General features: G+C 42.5%; 1 protein-coding gene across 12 annotated transcripts in view; it reads left to right on the forward strand.

The window, feature by feature from the left end:
* The first annotated feature begins 1759 nt into the window (after positions 1-1759).
* Positions 1760-23825, forward strand: part of ptprt (protein tyrosine phosphatase receptor type T) — a 447834-nt gene continuing 425768 nt past the window's right edge. For all 12 annotated transcript variants that reach the window (XM_036001937.1, XM_031277206.2, XM_036001938.1 and 9 more), the window contains exon 1: positions 1760-2137. In XM_036001937.1, coding sequence (XP_035857830.1) covers positions 2050-2137 — 88 coding nt within the window. In that variant the 5' untranslated portion in view covers positions 1760-2049. The remainder of the gene's footprint in view (positions 2138-23825) is intronic.

Below are 23825 nucleotides of genomic sequence, written 5' to 3' on the forward strand. Positions count from 1 at the left end.
TGAAGTAACTAGGATTCATAATCACGGGCAGAGAAGAACCGGAACCGTCACTGTTGTTTTCAGTCTTTTTTTCCAAGGCCTTCATTACAATTTGGTTTAACCCTCCTGTTGTCCTCTGGTCAAATTTGACCCATTTTCAAAAAGTTTCTATATCAGAAATGTGGGTTTCTTTCAACCAAATTTTCAAATTAAATAATGTGGATGGCTCCCTACAATGCTCTTCACAAGTTTTATTCAATTTCATAGCATTTTAATTTTTTTTTTTTTTATAAAAGAACTTGAAAAAAGTGACAAAACATCGGTGGAAAAGCAACACGTTTAAAAATAGTTGAAATTTTGACCCAGAAAAACAAAAAGTTGCATGGTCGACGGAAAGACAACACAAGGGTTAACAATGATTGTTTTAATGTTCACTAGCACTTTTCCTCAGTGTCCTGGCCTTTATTTCTCGTTCTTTTCTGTGACTATTGGTTCTATGCACTTGTCTTAGTCAGTAAGTTTTGAGTTGGGAAATTTCAGTTGCAAATTGTCTCAGCCTTTAACTGCCTGAAAGTGCTTCGCCCTCCAGCAGGTATTTCCTTAGGAGGTGAATCCCTTCAATACCAAACACACGTGCATGTGCATCGTGTGCCTCAGTCTGCAGTTTAACATCTAACCCGCTTTTTCAGCACAGTGTGCAGCACTGCAAAGTTGGATCCTTTTTGTATTGTCCAGATAGCATGACAGGGATAGCCCAGTCACTAAGACACACACCTATATGTCGGAGAGACAGAGAGAGAAAGAGAGACCTTGAAATAGAAATCTTATGGCAGTAAAATGAGTGGACTGAGAGGGATCTAATGACAACAGAGAGAGGGGAACACACACACACACACACACACACACACACACACACACACACACACACACACACACACACACACACACACACACACACACACACACACACACACACACACACCTGAATCCTATCCTTGCGGAGGATTCAGGCAGTAGGACCCGGGGGAAGCCAGACAACTGTAAAGAACTTCAGCATAGTCAGGCTTGCGAAAACCAGTGAAGACTGTGGGAGTTTGGGCACCTGGCCCCTCAAATAAAAGCCTATATTTGGTGATTTAGAAAAGACCAACAGGCAGTATGCATGGAGACCTTAGGGTACATTTAAATAGACGTGAAGCTGCAAAATAGGTTCTGTTAAAATGGAACAGTTGCTATGGTTTCTTTTTATTCCCTGTGTTCTACAACTCCATGCTGCAATGACCAACTTCCCCTCATTTAAAATTTGTTATAAGTTTCACCTTTCACTTTACCACTAATGAAAGAATCATCTAGTATTCGGCTACTTCATGTCTAAGGTTCAGTGTTTGCGGAAAAAAAGTGTCAATCTTTCCTTTTAAACGCCGTGAATAAACATCCTTAACTTGTCCAATTTGAAATAAATACTATTCATTCGTTTTCCTGCAATTGTCCTAATCGTACCCCCTATCGATGATGCTTCATGACTATTTTCCTGCTGCGGAAATCCAATGACCCTTCTGCTGCCACTCGATCTTATTTTGAAACTCCCGATCGGATGTTCTCCACGCGTTAACGCGCCCGTCTTTACGCGGGTGTCTGGCACCCGGCGTGGTGCGCACTGCTCTCCATTCCTCTCCAACTCAACGTCAGTCTGTCAGAGACCGTCTGAGCGCGCGCACACGACACACACTGTACCCCTAACCGTACATACACACACACACACACACACACACACACACACACACACACACACACACACACTCTGTGGCAAACACACGCGCCCTGAAGCGCACACACAGACTCGCTCTGCCGGACCCGGGAGGAGAGAGCTCCTGTTTATTCGCCTCCAACTTCTGTCTTCGCTTGTGACTTGTGTCTCTCTGTCTCTTCTTCTCCACCAATGCGAGGATTGTATGACTGTTGTCACTGTTATTATTCCGAACTAAGGAGAAGCAGTGTAAGGACCATCCGGGATGTAAAATAACCCGCACGACTGAGCAAAACAAGAAGAAAAAGAAAGGGGGGGGGAAAATGGATAAACGGAGTTATTCTCTCGGTTTGTCTACAGCTTTCCTCTACTTTGTACTTTTGGGATTTACTGCTGGACAATTCTTTCCAGGTAACGCGATTTCTTTGTTTAATTTGTAGATAAAAAAAAAACAACAACATTCACACTGATATATTTCTGTGTTTTAGTGCGCTTTTGAGGATTTCTTTTGAGTCTGACTCGGTAATAAATGCCACGGCGCTGAGGTGGCGCAACATAAAGTGCACATGCACGTTGATTTGTGCGTTTCAGCGTTTTTGCATCTGTTTCTGTGTGTTTTTTTTTGTATATTGTGAAAATACCCCCTAAAGTCAGTTTTTTTTTTTAACACATTTCCATTTGTGGAATAGAATTTCTACCTGTGAGTGCGCGCAGAAAATGCCTTAATAATAATAATAATAATAATGGTATATAAATACCATGCATCACTCGTTTAAATGGAAACAATTGATTTATGCCTGGAAGTATAACTGGTATTGCTGATAATAGTGATAGTTTGACTTATGTTGACAGCTTGCTTTGAGCTCATATCATCATATGTGGGTCTGCCTCGCAGATCTGATGTGCGCACTGGAGGTTTGGAGTGAAGTTTCGGTAGGTTTTGCTCCATAAAGCGTCCTGTACGCGTGGACTGTATGCTGTTTAGGCTTTTTACGTGACTTGGATGTTGTTCCGTTTTTATGTAGGATACATTCCGCTGTGAACTCGCTGGGGTGTTTGGAAGCGGGCGCACCGGTGCGTCCTGGCTCCGTATGAGCGTAAATGTGCGAACAGTTTTTTTTTTTTAAATTTTTTTTATAAATTGTCCCCTGATTTATTAATCCTATGATGAGATTGTTTTGTCTTGTGACAGTGAACACGCACGGACATCATTGTACCGCAGTATGGTGGGATAACGTGTGCTGCTTACTTTCGTAGAAGTCCGTTTCCTTCCAGAAGCTATACAGCTTTTTAATTCAACTTTTAGTTGTGATCTGAGATCTAGTCGGCTAATGCCTTTTATAATTCGCCTCTCAAAACAGCAACTACACCCGATGCTGTAACCCGCTGCAACACCGCTGCACGGCAGTCCGGAGCCAGCACCTCTCCGCTGGCACTTGTTACGCGCAGAAGAGGCATATAGCGAGTTCGCGGGTTCGCAGAGTGTCCAAGCCTTTACAATCAGTGATAATTCCGATTAGAAATCATCAGAAACTGAAGCGTTGTAGATATATAATTACAGCAGCGCGGATAGAAAGTTTGCTCTCACATAAAACGCAAATGTCCCGAATTAAATTCCGGATAATATGAAGATGAAATCAAAGGGCGCTTATTTAGACGTTGAAACGTGTAATGATTGCTACACGCGTATTGCGTAAAGACAGAATAAAAGCACGTTGTGTCACTGTAAATATGATTATAAGCTGATGTTTCGCACGATCCACGAGTTAAAACCTGCTTTTCTGTCTGTTTCTTGTGAGTACCACACAGGAGGTAGTGTGTTCTGCGGAACTCAGGCAAGCAGCAGCACGACCCCCATTTTCACAAGTTCATCTCTTTAAATCAGCGATGTTTGCAGCTGAGTGCAGCCTGTCGTCTCCGTGTCCGCCCCTCTCTCAGCACCTTCTGCTTGGTATTCATGACCTGTAAGGCTGCAAAAAGAGGCTACTCTGTAGGGAAGACTGGCTCCAAACACTAAGTTCTCCCCCTCTCTCTCGCTCTGTCCCCCTCTGGCTCTGTCTCCGGCCACGGCGGAGCAGCAGTCCCTCTCTCCGTGCGTAATGGTGGCAGCAGTAAAGAAAGCGTTACATTGCGCGTTATGGTGAAATAAAAATATATATATTGGCCAAATATATGCGTGGATGTCGGAATAAAGCCCTAAAACACATGGTTTGTGTTTTTATTGATTTTAAACCGACCTGTAGGAGAGAAAACCGTTTAAAAACCCATATTTAAGAAATGAATTAGAACTGGCCGTCTATGTTTCATAGTCAATTTTGCATTACAGCCTCATCTGCTCATGAAGATGTCGCTTTAAGAAGGAGCAACTATTATATATAAATTCTTTTTTTCTGACTTTTTATTCATTTTTTATGTTGTTTTACAAGTCAGACTTCGATTGTTGCTGGGATATGTGTGTGGTGTCATTCTGACATCCCCTCTACCATTACTTACATTATACCTAACGGGTTATTTCATTGGGAGTGTTTGCGCGTGTGTGTGTGTGTGTGTGTGTGTGTGTGTGTGTGTGTGTGTGCGTGTGTGTGTGTGTGTGTATGTGTGTGCGCGCGCGCGCCCACGTGTTAGAGAGAGAGAGAGAGAGAGTTAGAGAGAGAGAGAGAGAGAGAGAGAGAGAGATTTCGCTGTCTGTTGTTCGCCCCTGTGCCGTTGGGGGGCGATATTGGTACATCAGATCCATCCATCCATCCATAATCATTCTTCTTATTCCAATTCCAGCAGCTGGGTTTTGTTTTTAGAGAAAGTGTGAAGCAACCCATTCAGCTATAATGATAATAGACTGAAAGCCAGTGATGAAGAAAGTGATCTCACCCTGAGTCTGTCTGTCTGTCTGTCTGTCTGTCAGGCATCTTTTAGAAGTTGTAATCAGCCTCTCATCCAGGAGGTCAAATTGAAGACGTCATCTTGGGCTTTATGAAATGCTGACTGACATTTTTCACCATTTTGACATTTTGTAGACTAAACAACTAATCGATTAATCGAGAAAATAATCGTTAATTGCAGCCAGACGTGTTACACAAGGCTGTATTTTTCATCGCTGTGTGTGTGTGTGTGTGTGTGTGTTGGAGGAAGCTGTGCTCCTGATCCATGCCTTTGAGCTCCAGTGCTCGCTAATTGTTGAAACATCCGGTCGATCTGGTGACGACTAGGCTGCTGTGTGTGTGTGTGTGTGTATGTGTGTGTGTGTGTGTGTGTGTGCGCGCGCTTTCAGGAAAACCAATTTACAATTTCTATTCCACTTAATAAGATTTATTTGGCAGTAAGGACAGAAGGGGGGAAAGTACGAAAGGGATAAGGAAAATGACCGTGTATCACTTTCTCTCTCTGTCTCTCCTTGACTCGTTCGCCCAGCGGGTTGACATGTTGGAGGAACGCGGACGAAGTTTCTGGCTCTGATCAAATCACCTGCCTTCAATTCCCCCAATTATGGAGCCCTTTATGTGATTAGTGCGGAGTGTGCGTGTCACGCTTCCTGTGACACAGAGAGAGACAGTGTCATACAAACAGAGGAGAGCGGGACGGAGGAAAGGTAAAGGTGAGGAGAGAACATGGGGTTTTATTTAGGCAGAGAAAAGAGCAGTGGAACATGCAGTGGGGAGACGAGAGGAGGAGGTGGGAGGGCAACTTGGCAAGGGCAAAGAATGGACAACCTTAAATTGCGGGGGAGGAGGAGAGGAAGACGTGAAGAGATAGAGGAGGACGGAGCTGAAGAGAGAGAGGGAAAGGAAGCGGGACGGAAAGATGAGTAAGAGAGAGAGTGGAGGTTGTGAGCCGAGAAGAGGATAGGGAGGGAGAGATGGGAGAAAGGGGATGAGGACACATGGGCAAAGAGTGTAGGAGAAGGGAGGAGAGAGAAGGATGTAGGGAAGGAGAGGAGTGCAAGGGCATAAACATCCCATAAACATCAGTGACCGTACCAGTCTGGACACATTCAAATCACACCATACTTACCATGGTTTTCTTGTAAAGTGTCTTTGACCACTTTGAAAAGCGCTATATAAATCAAATGTATTATTATTATTATTATTATTGTTTTTATAAATTATTGGATGAACAAGGAGAAGATATGGTAAGAGAGGAGAGATCGGAAGAGAGGGGAGGAGAAGAGAGGGAAACGATGGGGAAAGTAGCATCGAGGAAGAAGACAGGAAAGGGCACAGAAGGGAGCAGAGAGGTGGACCGTGAGGAGGAAGAAATAGGAGGCGAGGATGAAGGGATGGCTTAGACAGGAAGGAGAAAGGAGGAAGAGGAGGAGGATGAGACCGGAGAGGAGATTGAAGGCAAATCGGAGGCGAAAGGACAAGACTGGTAAAAGAGAGAGTCTTGTCGTCTGTTGCCTCGTTCATCACTCCTGTCTGGCTGAGCAGGAGGAGAGAGAAATAGAAGAGGAGGAGGGAAAGACAGAAAAGCAGAAGGAGGAGCAAAGTAGGAGTGGTTGGAGGAAATGACTAAGACGAAGGATGACAGGAGGTCAAGAAAATAAGAAAAATGACACTAAGTTGATTATGTCTCGCTGTTATCGACTGTCTGAGTGGCTATAATTGTTTCCTCTGGTGTGTGTGTGTGTGTGTGTGTGTGTGTGTGTGTGTGTGTGTGTGTGTGTGTGTGTGTGTGTGTGTGTGTGCGCGCGCTTTATGACAGGATATCTGTCACCTCGTGCCCCGCTCTGTTTAGTATGCTGTCCATCCTCCCTCACTGTGTGTGTGTGTGTGTGTGTGTGTGTGTGTGTGTCTGCCTAATCCACGGCACTTATTCTATTGGCCTGACTAACTGACAGCCTAATAGCAGGGCATGCGGAGTGCTGCGGCGTCGTGTGTGTGTGTATGTGTGTGTGAGAGAGTTGTTCATTGAATGAAAAAGTAGAGAGAGAGAGCGAGAGAGAGAGAGCACTTTCTGTAGTCAATGATATGCATTTAGAAAGCAAAAAAAAGTGTGTTAAGTGCAGTATTAGTGCCTGGTTACACCAGAAAGTGGCATTAAGAAATGTATTTGCATGCTCCCACAAAGTTAGTAGTCTCTGGAACTCCTTAACATACAGTAGGGACAACTCGCACAGGTACAACAAAAAAAAATAAATTGACATTTTGAGCATATCAAACACTTCATTTCCTGCATTCTGGTGAATTTTTCTGCAACAATTTGGACCTTTTCTGCAACAAGTTGTGGTGCAAATGTCTTTATTCATGTAAAGGAAATTATGATTAGATTTTTTTTTTGGTTGATCCCCCCTGTAAATTACTCCTATCCCTTAAACCATGCCATGTCTCTTATTCCTAGCTGATAAGATCGATTCTTCTGTTTTTGGAGCGTCTGGTTATCCATTCCCTCAAGGATCAGCACTGTCAAGATGGTTTTCTATTGATCAAAGTCCTCCAGTTTGTGCGTCAACGTTCACCAACTGTGTGGAAGCTGCACCCGGGTTTACTCTACCTATGCGAGCTCAATGTTTTGAATTGATCTTGGTCAAAAAAGTTGTTAATATAAATGCTGGTATGGCTGTTCTTTAAAGAGTTTATTCAATGCCCATCATTCAATCAATCATTCAATCAATGGGATCTGAACGTGTCAGCATAATGTATTTAAAATAGATTACAGTGTCATCTGTCAATGATGGGGCTTGCTTGCCAAAAAAGAGAAACAAAAACATTTAAAATAAAAGTAAACCATTGTCAAAGACAAAAAAACACACACTATATTGCTCCCTCTGCATGCATGGATACATGGAAGTGCTATTTGTCTGAAAGCTTGTGGTCAGTTATCAAAGTTATTGCCTGAAAACAGCAAAGTTATTTCCATGCAGGAGGCAAACAACAGTGATGGAATATGGTGTCAGAGTGACAATTGTGTCTGACAGTAGAAAACCGAATGAGACACTCTGAGCAGTGAAGGGTAACGCAGCATTGAAAGGCACATCTAATGGAAAGACCAAGGAAAATTGATATTTAGTGGCCCTGAGGGCGAAATCTTCTTACCCGGTGCATCAACAGAGCCAAAACACACCACTCAGTGGAAACAAATGTATAGCTGTAGTCATTAAAGAAATTCTAGCATTCATCCATTAGTACCACCGATAATTCTTACTTCATACTGATTTACTACATATGCATTCCTCTAATAAGCTGTTTGGCAACGTATTAAACCAAGAATACAAACGATAAACAACTGTGGATATGTTTAAAAAAAAAAAAAAATGGCTTAAATACTACAGGCTATGGCTTATAGACAAGTGTTGGTTAATGTGGCTAGTTATTCTGACTACACATGTTTTTGTACTGCTACTGACACAGATTTCTATACTGCCAAGGTTCATCACTGCATCATTACATAGATACAAGCAAAAATGTTGTCAGCTAGGAACATCTTCAGACGCAATTCCCTTCCTTTTACTTTAATTCAGTAGAGACCAACACAACAGTGGGCTTTGAACATCTTTAGTAATGATACAAATATATTCCAACTTTGAAGAAAAGAGCATTTATATCGGTGTTCAATATTTCACATCATAGCAGCAAAAAAACGTCACCAACACTTTGCCCATGCATCTGTTTCGCAGTAATAGCCTAGATAAAAGATATGCCTGGTGGACAATGATTTCATTATAACAGGTTAAACCATTAATTACAGTTAATACGTTCGTTACATGAATTATAAAGAGAGAATTTTACAGCAGCCCATAAATTATACAGCAGTCACGAATGATACAACAGTGCATCGAAAAGCCCTTAGCCTTGGAAGGGCATAATGGCATCCCAGACAGAATTCAGCAGTTGAATGCTAGCAGACATGATATGTAAAATGTTTTTGTTTTTTATCGTGCGGAGGCTTCGGGGCATGATGATGCAGATGTGCATCTCCTATGTTTTATTGCACTTTGACTTCATGAGGTATCCCCTAAACACAAACAAGTTTTGGGTCACGTTCAAGCTCACAAGTTACAAGAGTTTTGGTAATTAGAATTGTTCCATCTTGGAAAAGGTGCAATTTGAATATTTGCAATAATGGCACTTCTTACAGGGATATTAACTGGAGGGCTAAGCTTTTAAGATTTGCCTTACAATCTGTCAAAATGTAATTTTTGATTAAGTAGTTGCCACAGAAAAACAGCTCATACTCTTTAGTGAGTTCCCACCAACCCTAAAGGTTGTTGCTAGAGAAATGTTAGTTTCTTTTGGTTGATACTGTACCAGATCAGAGCAACATAACATATTACAACATAAGTATTATGTTATATTAAGTATTAAAAAGCAAAATAAAAGACGTCACTCACACCTCTGTATACTGCACACTTATGGGTTGATTACAAGAAGGGACACATGAAAAGATTACAGGTAGCATATAATGATGCTTTGAGAATACTACTTAAAAGGCCTAGATGGGGTAGTGCTAGTGAGATGTTTGTGTCTACATGAGCTAATACACTTCAAACTGTAGTGAGAGATATTTTGTATAAATTTACCCGCCGACTTGATGCGTCTGAATGAGATTATCTTGGTCATCATAACTGACATCAGATTCAGTACTGTTTGTTGTCAGTCTCAGACATGAAGACAGTGGCACAAAGACTTCTTTTTAAGAGTATGCTGTATTATTTCAACGCATTCTCATGAATGGGTTCGTAGGATATCGTACGAAAAGTTATGCACACTCAAACGTATGATATCGTACGAAAACTAGGAGACAGCCGGCTGGTCACGTGACATCGGCTATGGAGCTCCATGCTACAGAGCAGCAGTTGCACCGTAGCCGCTACAGAGCTTTGTGATGCAGGCTACAGGCCTCCGTCACAGTTCTTCGTATCAGCGGCAGTTAGTAGATGTGTTTAGCCGCTACAGAGCTCTGCGACACCGGCTACGGTGCTCCGCATGGTGCTCCGCATGGTGCTCCGCATGGTGCTCCGTCAGGTCAGCGGTAGTTGGTGGTTCAGTTACCTGAAAATAGATGACTGGCGCCGTGTACAGAGCACCACGAGCTGGCGGTCATTTTGGCGGAGATTACGGTTAAGTTTAGGCAAGAAAAAGTGAGCGTTATTGCAGCGACGAAAGTTAAGTTTTAGGCACCGAAACGACTAGTTAAGTTTAGGAAAAAGGTCCTGGTTTGTAATAAAATGCTGCTAATGAACACGCATTGAAGTGATCTGTTCTGTTGGAATTTCAATACAAACTGTTTAGTAGATCCCTACAGAACAAATGTGAAGGTAACTTTTGCAACGGCCACCACAACTCCTCAAGAAACGAAAATCCCTGGTGGTCCATGGCTTCCAGAACGACACATTTAAGCATTTTCTGATCTGACGCCTCTATCAACAGAACAACATTGGATTAGTTTCACAAATAAAAACTGCATGGTTAAGGTTTGGTTATAGGTTTAGGCCCCAAAACAAAATGGTTAGAGATCATGGTTTGGCGAAAAAGGTTAGAGGACCTTCATTGTCATGGTTACAATAATGACACATGGTTACGGTTAGGCAACGGCCACAGTTATAGTTGAAGGAAATCAACATTGACTATAGGTAGGAAAATAAACACTTGTCTCCCGTGTCAAAGTTTTGACGTTTTGTTGACCCAGACCTCCTCCCTTTGTGAACTTTGTGGCTCTTTGTGACAAACTACTTTCTCCTTGAACAGACATGAGTTAGAATTACGATGGCTGCTTAAGGGCTTTGTCACTGGAACGTAGATGTATGTCGTTTTTTGGCATTTGATGAATGAGTATGGGTAAATAATGGGTATGATGGCTCATGCAGGCTATTGCAGCTTTCCTGAAAAGCTGAATAGTGAACGTGGACACTAATCCTTACAGGAGTCCCTTCAAGAACTCTAATTTGAGTAACTTGGCGAATGGAGGGCACATGTTCAGGCAACCTTCTCTGGTTGGATAAAGGTTAAGTTCTTTTCACAAATTGCAAAACAAACTTGGAGACAAATCTAGTCGTGATTGAGTCGATTGGAATGTTGGAGGTGTAAAACACACATTGAAAACTCCTTTTCCTCTAATTAAAATGACTGATGATTAATGCACAAGGTCTTAATGAAGCTTAACAAGGTTTCGAAGTAATTAATCCATATTTAATAGAAGATGTTAGGCAAGTGAGACTGAGAGGCTGCTTTGTCGGCTGAATCAACAAGCTTGGAAGGAGGGGGGGGGGGGGGGATGAGGAGGGAGGGAGGGAAATAGGGAGACTATGGATGGCAGATAGAAAATAAAGGAGGAAATGAGACAAATAAGTGTGGGTAGAGGGGGGGAGGTAATAAGAAACAGAGTTATAGAGTTTAGATGGAAGAGAAGGGAGCCAGAAGATATTGGATGATATGCAAGCATCATTCACTTTATTCTCACTGTGGCGAAATTTAATTTATGTCAGACTGTGTGGGAAGTCTTACCCAGAAGACTCACAGATGTAGTCAGAGTCACTGTCAGAGCCACTCTCAACTGCTCTATTAAAAAAAAAAACACTTTGTATAGAACTCAAAATGTCTAAATCAAACTTTACAGTAACAGAATAGACGGGCCATTGTAATCCAATTCAAGGATGATTCCAGTTTATTACAACTCTGGGAATAGATCTAGGAATGCAGGGACAAAAATAAGTCCAATGGGGCGAAAAACCCAAGCAGTCAGTTTAGCAAAACATATTAGAAAGAAAGAAAATGCAAACAGTAAGATTATAACCCAGACTGTCCGTTCCTGGTTGAGTTTTGACTTACCATACTGACTGCTTGTCTTTCAGCACATTCTCACTCCAAGTGCGTCAAAAAAATGACGCTTGGTCAGGGGCCTTTGGCGTTTGTTACTGGCGCAAAAAGTCTCCTTTAGCGTCTCAGTCAGACGCAGTGGTGATTTCAAATAATTTGTGCTTGGTCGGGACTCTTATCCTCACTTTTTGACGCTCTGGGTTTAAAATGATTTGGCGTCATTTAAAAAAAATACGTTTAACTGACATGCGGCACAAGAACGGGACAGTTAGGTTTAGGATAGTCTATATCCATGAAGTTCCACTTCCGGAATTGCTCCGGTGCTGCAGGAAATTCCGCCGGATGCATGTATTTTCGCCGATGTCCATTTCCTTCCGCTTTCTTTGCGTTGGAATTTTAAACATCGGTGGAATTTATGAGGACTATGGTTAACTGCTCCTCAGATCTCTGCAGAGTAAATCCAGACAGCTAGCTAGACTATCTGTCCAATCTGAGTTTTCTGTTGCACGACTAAAACAACTTTTAAACATACACGTTCCACCAAATCAAGTTCCTTCCAGAGGCTATTTTGCAGCAGCTCCTTGCAGAGCTTAGCGCCGCCCATGACGATTGTGATTGGTTTAAAGAAATGCCAATAAACCAGAACGCGTTTTTCTCCCATCCCAGAATGCTGTGTGGACTAGCCAGACCTTTCTCTGCAGCGCTGTGGAGGAAGGTCTGGCAATGTGAGACCAGGTTTAGGAAAAGATGGTGGGTGGGGTTACAAAATGTACGTTTCAGTGACACATGGGACAAGAATGGGACGTGAACCCCGGTCTCCTGGGTGAAAGTCCTGTGTTGTTTGACCCATCCACCACCCCAACCTGCATGCTGCTCACTACCGTTATGGCTCTTATTACTACGTCATCTTACAGCGCTGCGGTCGAGCTGCTGCTCTGCCCGGTGCGTTCCATACAGACGCTAAAGGAGGATTTTTGCGTCGGTATCTGACACTGAGAGACACTGACCAAGAGTCAGTATTTGACGAGTTGGGAGTGAAACACCGAGCAGCATGTAGTTCACTGAGCGGTTTCACACAAAACTAAGTGGTACAACGACAAGACACACTGTGACTTTATTAACTTGCAAAATTATCTTTTAAATTGACATCATATGTGTAATTCAGTACTCGATTCAAACCTCCTCGTTCATTACCATACATATGTTACTTTTCTGAAATAAGTTTGCATGGTGTTCACCGGAAGGGGACATTTTTCGCCTCTATATAGGTGGTCTGTAGCCTCTTGGTGTTTAAATATTTTGACAGTTCCTTTAGTGTAAAGTAACAGCCACCAGATTGTAATGTAGGACTGGATTGAGTAAAATGAGATAGGGGCATAAGAGGTGGAGAAGAAAGGGAATTATGATTGGGAAAAGTGCCCGAGGGCGACAAGAGACAGAAACACAGGAAGGAGTATAATAAATATTTATATATCATTCAGTATTTGGTGTTATACTAAGAAACTGAGAGAGGAGTGGGAGCCGGAGTGGAAAAATGTTTTACTCAATGGAAAACTTAACAGAACTAGAGGAGGCAGAATGAGAGACTGAAGAAAAGTAATTAAAAGAGAATATAAAGTTGGGTGGTAAAAAGGAAATGAATTAAGGAGGACAGGTTTGGATGGAGAGAGATGAATAGAGCTCAGCAGACAGAGGAGAAGAAGAGCAAACATCATAATATTTGCCTGCCAGTTGGATTTTGCCTCGTTTTCACACACACACACACACACACACACACACACACACACACACACACACACACACACACGCGCAAATGCACTCCCTTGACTAAAATACTGCCAAGCGTACACAACCGTAATCCAGCATCTGCTTGCTTTTTCTTTATCGCTCACTCTCTCATTTTTCTCTTCATCCCTTCCTCGTGATGTGTGTGCGCGTGATTTTTATCCATCCATCCATTCACCTTCTGATCTCTTATTGTCTTATTATATCATTCTGTCTGAATATCCATCCACCCATTTATGCATCCAATAACCCTCACTTCAACTAGTTCACCAATCCATCTGCCTGTCAATCCACCCACATGTGATTTCATTATTTCATCAATCATTCATCTATCTGCCAGTCACACTAAATTGCTGTTTAGCAGTGCATGTGAAGTGAGAGGGATAACACCACTTGTGTATGTGCTCATGTGCCTTTTTTGTGTGTGTGTGTGTGTGTGTGTGTGAGAGAGCTTGATTGAATGCTGATTAACAGATAATAGCCTGTGTCATTGCCAGCTACAGGAAATGCTGCCTGGTTAAGTGATACAGACAGACAGACGCTTAGACAGACAGGTGGACGGACAGATAGACCAGGTAGACAGAAAAACCATTTCCTTGGCTGGGAAGCATGTCGGCGGCTGCTTTACCTGTCACTCAGAGGGGAGAGAAAGGTGCAACGATGGAAAGAGATAAATAAGTGGGGGAGATTGAGAGGAAAAGATGGAGGGAGAAGTGAAGCGATGAGAGGAGGAGGAGGTTGGGGGAAGAGGTGAGAGACGAGAGGGAGAGCGAGAGCGATTGGCCGTGGAGGATAAAGGGCAGAAATGACAAATGATGGGAGAATGAGTGGGAGAAGGTGAGGAGGAGGAATAAAGATTGTTGATTGTTAAGGAGGAGGTGTAGAAAAGGAAATGCAGGAGATTAGAAAGTTTAAGAGGGAGGGCTGAAGAGATAAAGAGGAAAAAAAGCCTTTTTTCATACGTACGTATATGCACTTCATAACCTAAATGGGCTGGTGATTTTACATGTCTTCCTCATGTTTAAATAAGTGCCCCCGTGACCTTTTCCATCACAGTGGCAATTTCTGTCGGGCCTTGTAACCTTTCCATGTGAGCATTTGTTTTGTTTCTTTATTTACACATATACAAAATTCAAAAGATAATATATTTAATTCGCAAATTTTGGAAATGTGGATTTCCTAAAAAAGAAAAAAAAACAAACTCCAGGGGCTTGAAAAGTGGCATTCTCCAGGCAGCATATTATGGTATTAATCATGTCAGGGTAATCTGTACACAATTTGTATGTATCTATCAATCATTTTACACTCACATCATGACAACGCATTCTCATGAACGGGTTCTTATATTGTAAGAAAATGTATGCACTGCAATTCATATGATATCCTACGAAATTAGGTGTCTGCCGGCTGGCCCCTCCACGAATGGTCACATGACAGTTAGGTTTAGTGGTCTTTACAGTTAAATTTAGTCGAGAAAAGGTGACTGGCAACGGTCACCGTAAGCTGCCGGTCTTTCCAGCGGCCATTGCAGTTAAGTTTAGCCGACAAAAGGTGACTGCCATGCGGCGACGACACTTAAGATTAGGCACCAAAACGACTAGTTAAGATTAGAAAAAAAAGATCTTGGTTTGGATTAAAACACCGGTCCCCTTAAAGGTGCAGTAGGTAAGACTTATATAGTGCGGTTTGCAAAAATCCACAGCTCACTGTTCAGATGCACCAATCAGAGCCGGGGGGGGGGGGGTGTCTAACTGCGTGTCAATCACTGCTCCTGCACACACATTCATTCTCCCTTGTGGTGGGAGGGGCTTAGGAGACCGTTTTGGGCTTTAGCAGTGTAGGGACTGAGAAGTTGTTGATGTTCAAATGTTTTGGCTGTCCTGGATCTTCGCAATCCTACTTACAGCACCTTAAAGTAGTACTCCCGGGGACATGAACACCTGTTTCCTGGGTGAAAGTCTTGCCTCTTCCACGGGACACAAACTCCACACTCCAGCATGAAAGCCTTGTGTTTTATGACCCACCTCATCCACTCCGACCTCCTCTGTATGTGGACCAGAGCGCTCTTATACAACAGCGGTCAATGTGGTGCATACAATAATAAATACGTTGAATACATACAAATTACAGTGCTTTGCATTGCGTAGCTATGTGTACGAATGGTTCATGAGAACAGGCTGATAAAGAGCATTGATTCATAATGCATTCAAGTATACACAAGCACCATCATTAACAGACTGAGGGCATACATTCAATGTGACATGGCCTAGAGTCTTCGCCGGACAAGAATGACAAAGGAGAAAAAAACACAATAATCATAATAGGCCTTAAAACTTAAAACGTGTGACAAAGGAAGGAAAATATTGGTGGGCTATTATAGGCAGTCCATATGGCAAATATAGGCTGGTTAGATGAAGTAGTTTTAGGGCTATTTTAAATTGAAGGGAAGACAAATTCAGAATTCCGAGCATGGTTGTCACATGAACATAGGAACTACTGCGAAAGATTGAACGCGCGTCTTGTTCCGCCCGTACTAAACGTGTAACTAGAATCAGTTTAATAAACTATGAAATTCTGTGAATGAGCCATTTAGATTTTTTAGGAGATTCCTCTCATGCCAGATCAGTCAATAAACATATTTTCATTTATCCACCCCAATGTAATAATCATCAGACCCACATTTTCAACAATCATCCATGCAAACGTCTTTTTATTACTATTTACATGTAGCTTGTCAGCAAAGTGAGAATTGAATACATTCTGCATTCTATCTAATAAATGATTAGTCTGGTCTACCAGACTCTGGTACATTTCATTTGTACAGAGAGTCTGGCCACTCTTCATTGACAAGTATTAACTTCCTTGAAGGCAGGTACTCTGTTGAAGTTTAAAACTATTGGATCTGCCCAGAGCTACTCTGGATCTGCCATAACCAATCGCTAACGTTTGGTCCTGACGTATGTCATGCGCATGTGCAACAAGAGGGGAGACCGACAACTATCTGCTTATATTTAGCATTAGGATCGCTAGCGTTAGCCTTAACCAACTCCTTCACCACTAATGGAGCGAGCTGGAAAATCTAACTTTTCTCGAACCCCGTGGGAAGGAAGGCCACAACATCATGGCCACCAACACAACTCAGCAAATATTGTTCTTGCTCAGGCTTTAACTTCTGGATATTCGGCAGCGTTGCCACAACGGACCGAATGGCTTCGCTCGCATCTAGCGCACGACCTCAACGTCATCGTTCTCAGCCACTCCCTCTGTTCGCTGATTCGGAGAAAACCCAAGAATATACCGCAAACCCAGACGGAGTACTGAAGGAAAATGAAAATTGAGTGGAAGTACGTAGGAGGGCGGAGCCAGGCTATTAAATGATGAAATTGATGAAAATATTTAAGGGATTCATTTTGCTCATGATTTAAAGCCTCAACTGTGAAGTTTTATAATACATAATTTATGCAGCTTAAAAGAGAACTGACAAGAGTGTTCTTGCTTGAAGTTTTCCTCCAACTCTCTTCTGTTATTCAGCATATCTCAGTGACCTTCTACATCCTGTCATGTAATAAGCTGCTCCTTTCTGTCCCAGATAGTCGTTCGAGGTGTAAATGTGACCGTGCTTTTGTCTGTGGCCGGGCCCACGTTGTAGAACCATCTCCCTCTACTTGACGACTGCCTCTCTCAGTCTTGTCATGTTTGAACAAGATCCATGACGGAACATTTAACAGAGACCTAGGTTACGAAGAACCAGCCATGCTACATATTCCATGTCTGAACAAAGCTATAGAGGCATGGAAAGAAGGCGACAGAATATGTTTATCTGTGTTTTAAGCCCCCAAACGTCTAGGATTAGGCAATGGTTGTGGTTAGGGTTAGGGTTAAGGTTAGGGTTAGGTGCCTTGAAGTCAACGGTCGCAGCGCTGCCTGGAAGGAGACGTTGGGGGCTTAAAACACCATCGAGCACAGAATACAGGCAGACACATCAGTACAGACAGAGTGATGATCGATATTCAATCGTTGTCTCTGTCCTTTGTTCTCTGTAAAGCACTTTGTAACGTGCCTGTTTGTTACTAAACACGCTATAAATAAATTCACATCAACTTTGACTTAATGGAACGCTATAGAGCAAAACGCATTTCGACTAACACAGAGCCTGCCGTGCATATTTTTAGATGAAAGCTGTGCTCGGGTAAAGTCTTTCCGACCGGAGAGGAGAACAGACGGAGAGAAAGAGACAGAAACTTAAGACGTCCTATACGTTCATGGTGTTGCAGTACTTCGTGCTCAAATGCATCTTGTATAATTTAATGCATTACTTTTTCACTGCGTCGTTTGAAGTATTACTAAGGCAAACACCTTTAAGAGCAATTTAATATGTACTGCAAGTTGTTACTTTTAATGTGGAGATGTCTAACTACAGTGCAAACAACTTTTTAAAGTGTAGAGTGTTCATTGAGCAACCCATTAAATAGTTGTATTAGATTAATTTGCGCCGCTGAAAAACCCAAATTCTTTCTGTCTCGGCATGATTTCAACAAAGCTTTAAGCGGACATTTCCATCATGGCCCATCATCGCCATGAAGAGTGATTTTTGAAGGAGAGCGGGGAATATGAAAGCCAAGTTAGTTTCACAAGAAATGAAAATGGGTGTCTGCAAACGTGCTGACTTTTCAAGTCTTCTCATGACTCACTGAGTTAGATGGAATAGAACAGGACATTTTCATTAAAAGGGAATTCCCGCAATGCAAGTCAGGCTATTATTGTCGGGCTGTTACTTTATCTACAAGATGCGATCACAAACGTAATATTTGACACCTTTTTCAGCTTAAAGTGTAAAGAATAATTTGTCATGCAGTTGAGAAGAGTAGTGGTTTGCATTACAAAATGCTTTATCCACCTCTCTCTGCAACCTTTGACAGTAGAAAGAATAGTCTGCTGTGGCTGTTACTGCAAGATAACTGCAGAGCATATGCTGGATGAGACTGATGGCTACCGCTGAGTTATGACTCATGACTAATTATGAATATACTTTAAGTCCTCCACAGTTGTATGCGGTGAGATAATGGTCCATTAAAACACTCTTAACATGCATGGACCCACGTGAAACAGGTGCACGGCCCATTTCAGCTGCATAAGTGCGGTTTGAAATAGTCTCATCGTTTTAAAACCCAGACTCGAGTCCCAATTAATGGCAGAAATGCCATCGGCAGATTGGTGATCCGAAATTGTAAAACGTACATTGTCAGCTTCCAAAATGTCCCACTTAACTATAACTACACACTCGTCCTGGCCTATTCAATTTCTTTTTGGAACTTTATTTGAATTTCAGTGTCAGTACCAGATTAGATCAAAGATTATAGAACATTTCTTGACCCACGAGCATCTAATTGCTCGTTAGGGTTTTGATATATGAGACATAGCATAACTGGAGTCCATCTTTGTAGAAAAATGTCCATGTTACATAGACTTCAGTCTCTGAGTCCATTGGATATTTGTTGGTAAAGATGCTTTCCTCCAATTTACAGTTATGATTTTCCTAGCCATCAGTTGGAGTATGAAGACATAAATGACATGGAGCAGGGGCCAATGGCTGAATTTAGACCAAAGATGACTCATTGTCCAGAGTTTCCCTTTTACCTACGTAGCACACAGGAGATTGTCCGTGTCAGAGGCGTTCTCACTTACTGGAAAAACTAACCAACCTTAACCAAAACTTAACTGTTTGATTAAGGTGAGGGGTGGCGCTTGGGGAAAGCGTGCAGGAGGTAGGACATGACCTGGATTACACCGCGGCCACGTAGCTGGTTCGTTATCATATCAAGTCTCTTGCCGATCCTTGAATTTATCTGATGATTCAGCTTTGGCCCTTGACTGACAGAAGTTCCTGAATTACCTATTCTCTCCAATTAGACATATTTGTGTAGGTCACTCTTCTTCTTCACCCTCTGACATTTGTTTTCTTCTGGTTCTGCAAGCCGCGTTATAGGATCGTCATCAACACGGCCACTCGTTTCGCCGTGAATACTCTGCACAATGAGCGGCTCTATTCATACATCGGCTCAATCCGACATTACACGGTCTTTGTACTCGGGAGCTGGCAGGATAAAGACACTTTTAACAAGTAAGTCTGATGCAACTGATTCAGACATTTGCTTTCTCACACACTGTTTCGCTGGGTAATGTCCTATATCAGTGATCTTCAACAGGGGGTCCGCGACCCCTGGGGGGTCCTCAGAGTCATTGCAGTGGGGCCGCCAAATTATTGTCTAATACTTTTTTGAACGTTTTTAATCCCAAAAAATTAAAAATATGTCTGAAAATATCAACATGAATCCAACATATTAGCAAAGATAAATCGGCATATTCGTAAAAAAAACAACAACCTCAACAACATTGATGATACGCTTGCTGGCCTGTAAGGTAGTCACTATGGTAGCCATCAGTTAAGCTTATGGATTCACGGTGTGTTTGACATTAAAACACAATGATATATGAATATGTAAAAAAATGTTTTAAAAGCTTAGTATTGTAGGTCACCATAAAAAGGTATGTGTAAAGGCTTTAGGCCGCCCTATATGTTATTGTAGGCCCAGTTTAATATGCAACTCAGTTTTATACAATATATGTAGTAGGGGGTGCCTGCTCAGTCTCTTTCAGGTAAGGGGTCCTTGGCTTAAAAAACGTTGAAGACCCCTGGTCTAGATAATTTCAAGTTTGCAGTGCATGTGTGAAAAGGGCTTAAGTGACTCCCCCACTACTTGTATTCTTCAGTCCTCTGACTTTGTAATGGCATGGAGGCCTTTAAAGGTAAGTGATAGCATGACATCTAATCTGGCTAAACGGATGTACGTTGCTGGGATAAAGCCATCTGGCGCTTCCGCTATCTCCACTTTCTTTTTTGCAAGGGCGTCATGGCTGCATCCGGGCCTTTGCCCCGCCCAAGACGGTTATGTTTGCTTTAAAGAAATACAAACAGCAAGAGCGTTTTTTTTCCCTTATCCCAGAATGTTAAGCAGTGTAGCCAGACCATACTCCCGTACTGACACAGCACTGTGGACTTGCAATGCGAGACTACATGAAGACCGAAGCAAATGAAGTATAAGAAGGTACTGCAATGTAAAAATGTGTTTCCGTTGGCATGTATTGTATCGTTTATTTGTTGATACACCAGCTTTTCCATCTCAAGCTTTTTCAACTTTTGGTTTTTATACTCTTTTTTTTTTTTTTTAATGCAAATTGAATTGCACAATCAAAACAGGAGGATGGAAACATACTGCTTCTCACCCAGCATTTGTGTAAATGTTACATGTTACAAATTTACATTTTAATGTAATTAAAATGTAAAGCCTCTAACTGTATGAAAGTTATAAGTGACTGCCATAACTTTTGTTTCGCTGCTGCAACGTAACAGAGGCTGCAGCTATCTGAGAGCCGTAGTCTTATTCTGTCAGACTGTCAGTTTGTAGCCCAGAATAGCATGACTGACAAAGGAGCAACACAACCAAAAAAAAATGCAACACCAGCAGCAGCCAGCCAACTGTGTCGACCGTGTCTGTAGTTCAGTTGAGATATGAAGTGCGCCGTAAAAGCAGGCCTTTCCCTTTCTTAAGGTTAGAGAGGAAAGCGATAACAAGAGAAGGAAGAAAGCAGGGCGATTAGAAAGAGAGAGCTTTATGGATAGATGGAGATGGGGAGAGAAAGAGAGAGATGAGCAATGAAAGAGGGAGTGACAGCCCAAGATGTAAAGTGAGAGAGATGAAGGGAGGGAGTGAGAGAAAGTGACAGGGTGAGGGGGAAAAGAATGACATAGTGACAGAAAGGGAGAGTATAAGAAGGCATAAACAGAGCGAGAGATGAAGAAGCATGTTCTCAGGTAGATAGAGGGAGAGAAAGGTCAGCAAAGCGAGAACGATCAGGAGAATTGGGGACATAAAAAACTGAAGATAAACTGAGTCAAACAAGGGAAAAAGTGAAAGATATTGTGTTGACAGTGATGAAGGAAATTGATTTGGTTGTACTTTTCATAGCCAATTATTTGAATACTGGCATTTATGTTTTTTATATGAATGTAGTTTGACTGTTGGTATCAGCCTGCCATTGGGTGCCAACTATCCCTTTACTATCTCCGCTATCTATTCTTACTGCTAGATTATTTCATATCTTGAAAGGGCACCGTTGCTGCATCTGGGCGTAGTGCTGCCCAAGACGATTGGAATTGGTTTAAAAAAATACAAGGAAGCCTGATACATTTTTTCCTCTTTACCAGTATGAACGGTTCAGCCGGACCTTTCTCCAGCGCTGACAGCGTTGTGGAGATACTTCTAGCTATGCAAGACAAATTTGGATGTAACTGAATAGTTCAATTCAATTGTATTTGAGCAAGAGCAAGTATTTGGTGCGACAGCGGCGAGGAAAACTTCCTTTTAACGGACAGAAATCGCTGACAGACCCTGGCTCTAGGTCGGCGGCCATCTGCCTTGACCCGTTGGTCTAGTTCCTAGCCAGCTAGCATTAGTTGACCACACTTCAAGAGCTGAAGAGCCAGTTTTAGGCTCCCTAAGCCAATTTAAAAAGGGATCAAGATTCCAGTAGCCTTTTGCACAAATGCGGTGTGTAAACTCTAATTAATCATTGCTTATTTGCTCATTTAACTTGCAATAGTGCTGAAGCACACTCTTAGGTAAACTGTCGTAGTCAAGCACACGCGGTAATGTGTTAATTAGATGCTCTGACATATCTGGTGTCCTGTGAGGGAGAAAATGATAAAAGAAAGAAAAGAACAAAGAAAGAGAGAGAGCATTAAAAAAAACTAGAAGCAATAGAGATAGAGAGGGAGTGTGATAAGAGGCGAGTGTTGGGTATTAAGGAGTATTAGTGCAAGTGTAAGCCATGGACAGTAATGAACTACCCTCCTCTTCAAAAGACCACCAGCTTTGGCAACGAGCCTGTGTGTGTGTGTGTGTGTGTGTGTGTGTGTGTGTGGCAGCAGAAGGAGACAGCTCTGGTGGTAACAAGGCCCTTGTCTTATCCCTCTTGAGGTCCTATTAACCTTTGCTCAACAGTCACACACACACCCTCTCTTTTTTGACTGTCCCACTCAGACACACACACACACACACACACACACACCCTCATGTTCTCTTTTGTTTCTCTATCTCACACACACATGCGCACACTGTGTCTTCACTAAGGAGATTTAAGAGCTGGTTAATTGGTTGGCTGAGGGTAATTTTTTGTTGAAAGTTAATGCAACCGTCATGCATGGCTCCCTGTGGAGAGGGTCAGCGTTAGGCTGGCTTCAAGTGTGTGTGTGTGTGTGTGTGTGTGTGTGTGTGTGTGTGTGTGTGTGTGTGTGTGTGTGAGAGAAGTAAGGCATGGTTACCCGAACCGAGCCCAACGGGTCCCGATGGGTCGGGCCGGGTTCAGACAGATATTTAGAAATGATGGTCAGGTTCGGGTCGGGCTTGGTCACATCAGCGCGATAAGGCATTTGTTGTAAAATGGTGCTGCGGCTCCTTTAAGAGAGCTCAGTGCGTGTGTAAAGTGGGCAGAAGAGAGATAGAGAAAGAGGAAGCAGACGTGTAGATGCGACCGGAGCAGAGTTGGTGTAAGTTGGAATAAGTTTAAGTTTTGTAGCCAACAGTGTGTGCCGTGTCTGAGATAAACCCCAGACTGAAAGCCAAGTTCGTTCATCTGCTCACCAGAAACGGGATATAACCCTAACGTTATTCATTTTATCATTTCATTCATTTCACGGTCGGAAACAAAGCAATCAGGAAAGGTTAACACATTGAACATTATAAATTAAACAGCTTATTAACGTGCGCTTGTTGTCCCGTGTGTGCTGATGCGCTCATCTGTTGACATTTCCAAATGCCTTCCTATAGTTGCTTAATAAAAGCGGGCTTTCCACACAAAAAAACATACATGTGTTATTAGTATGAGAAAAAAAATTAGATTTTAACTGTGTCGGGCTCGGGTCGGGCTCAGACACAAATTTCTTAATGCCTGTCGTGCTCGGGCCGGGTTCGGTCACGGCTCTGTCGGACGGTTATGGTTTCATGGCGCTGCACTAAGCTAAATGCTAAAGGGGAAAAGTTGCCAATTTTCAACCCTTCTGAAGCGAGTCATCCAAGTGGAGATTTACCGGCGGGTAAACGCGGACGTCTGGGTACTGCCGCAATAAACACAAGACTGGTATTGTGCTTTGATGAGTGCTGTGTGAGCTTCTACGCTGGTAGAAGAACAGCATGATGATCAATGCTGTGCAGTGAAGAGGAAGAAATAGAAGCTACAGATTTCAGGATTCAGAGCTAAAGGTCAGCATGCCAAAAGCCTATGTAGGCGTGCACATACACACACACACACACACACACACACACACACACACACACACACACACACACCAGAGGGTTAATATGAGAGGAGAGACAGATGAAAGCAGGTTGTGCAAACCTTTCACTGTGGCTTAATTCTTAGTGACTATCTTTGGGGAAAATGTGAAGACTTTCAGTCAGCTCCCAGTGTTTCAGTCTGGAGCGGTGCTTTGATCTGGCTCCTGCAAC

The sequence above is a fragment of the Sander lucioperca genome, chromosome 6, assembly GCF_008315115.2.
Source record: "Sander lucioperca isolate FBNREF2018 chromosome 6, SLUC_FBN_1.2, whole genome shotgun sequence".
NCBI lineage: Eukaryota > Metazoa > Chordata > Actinopteri > Perciformes > Percidae > Sander > Sander lucioperca.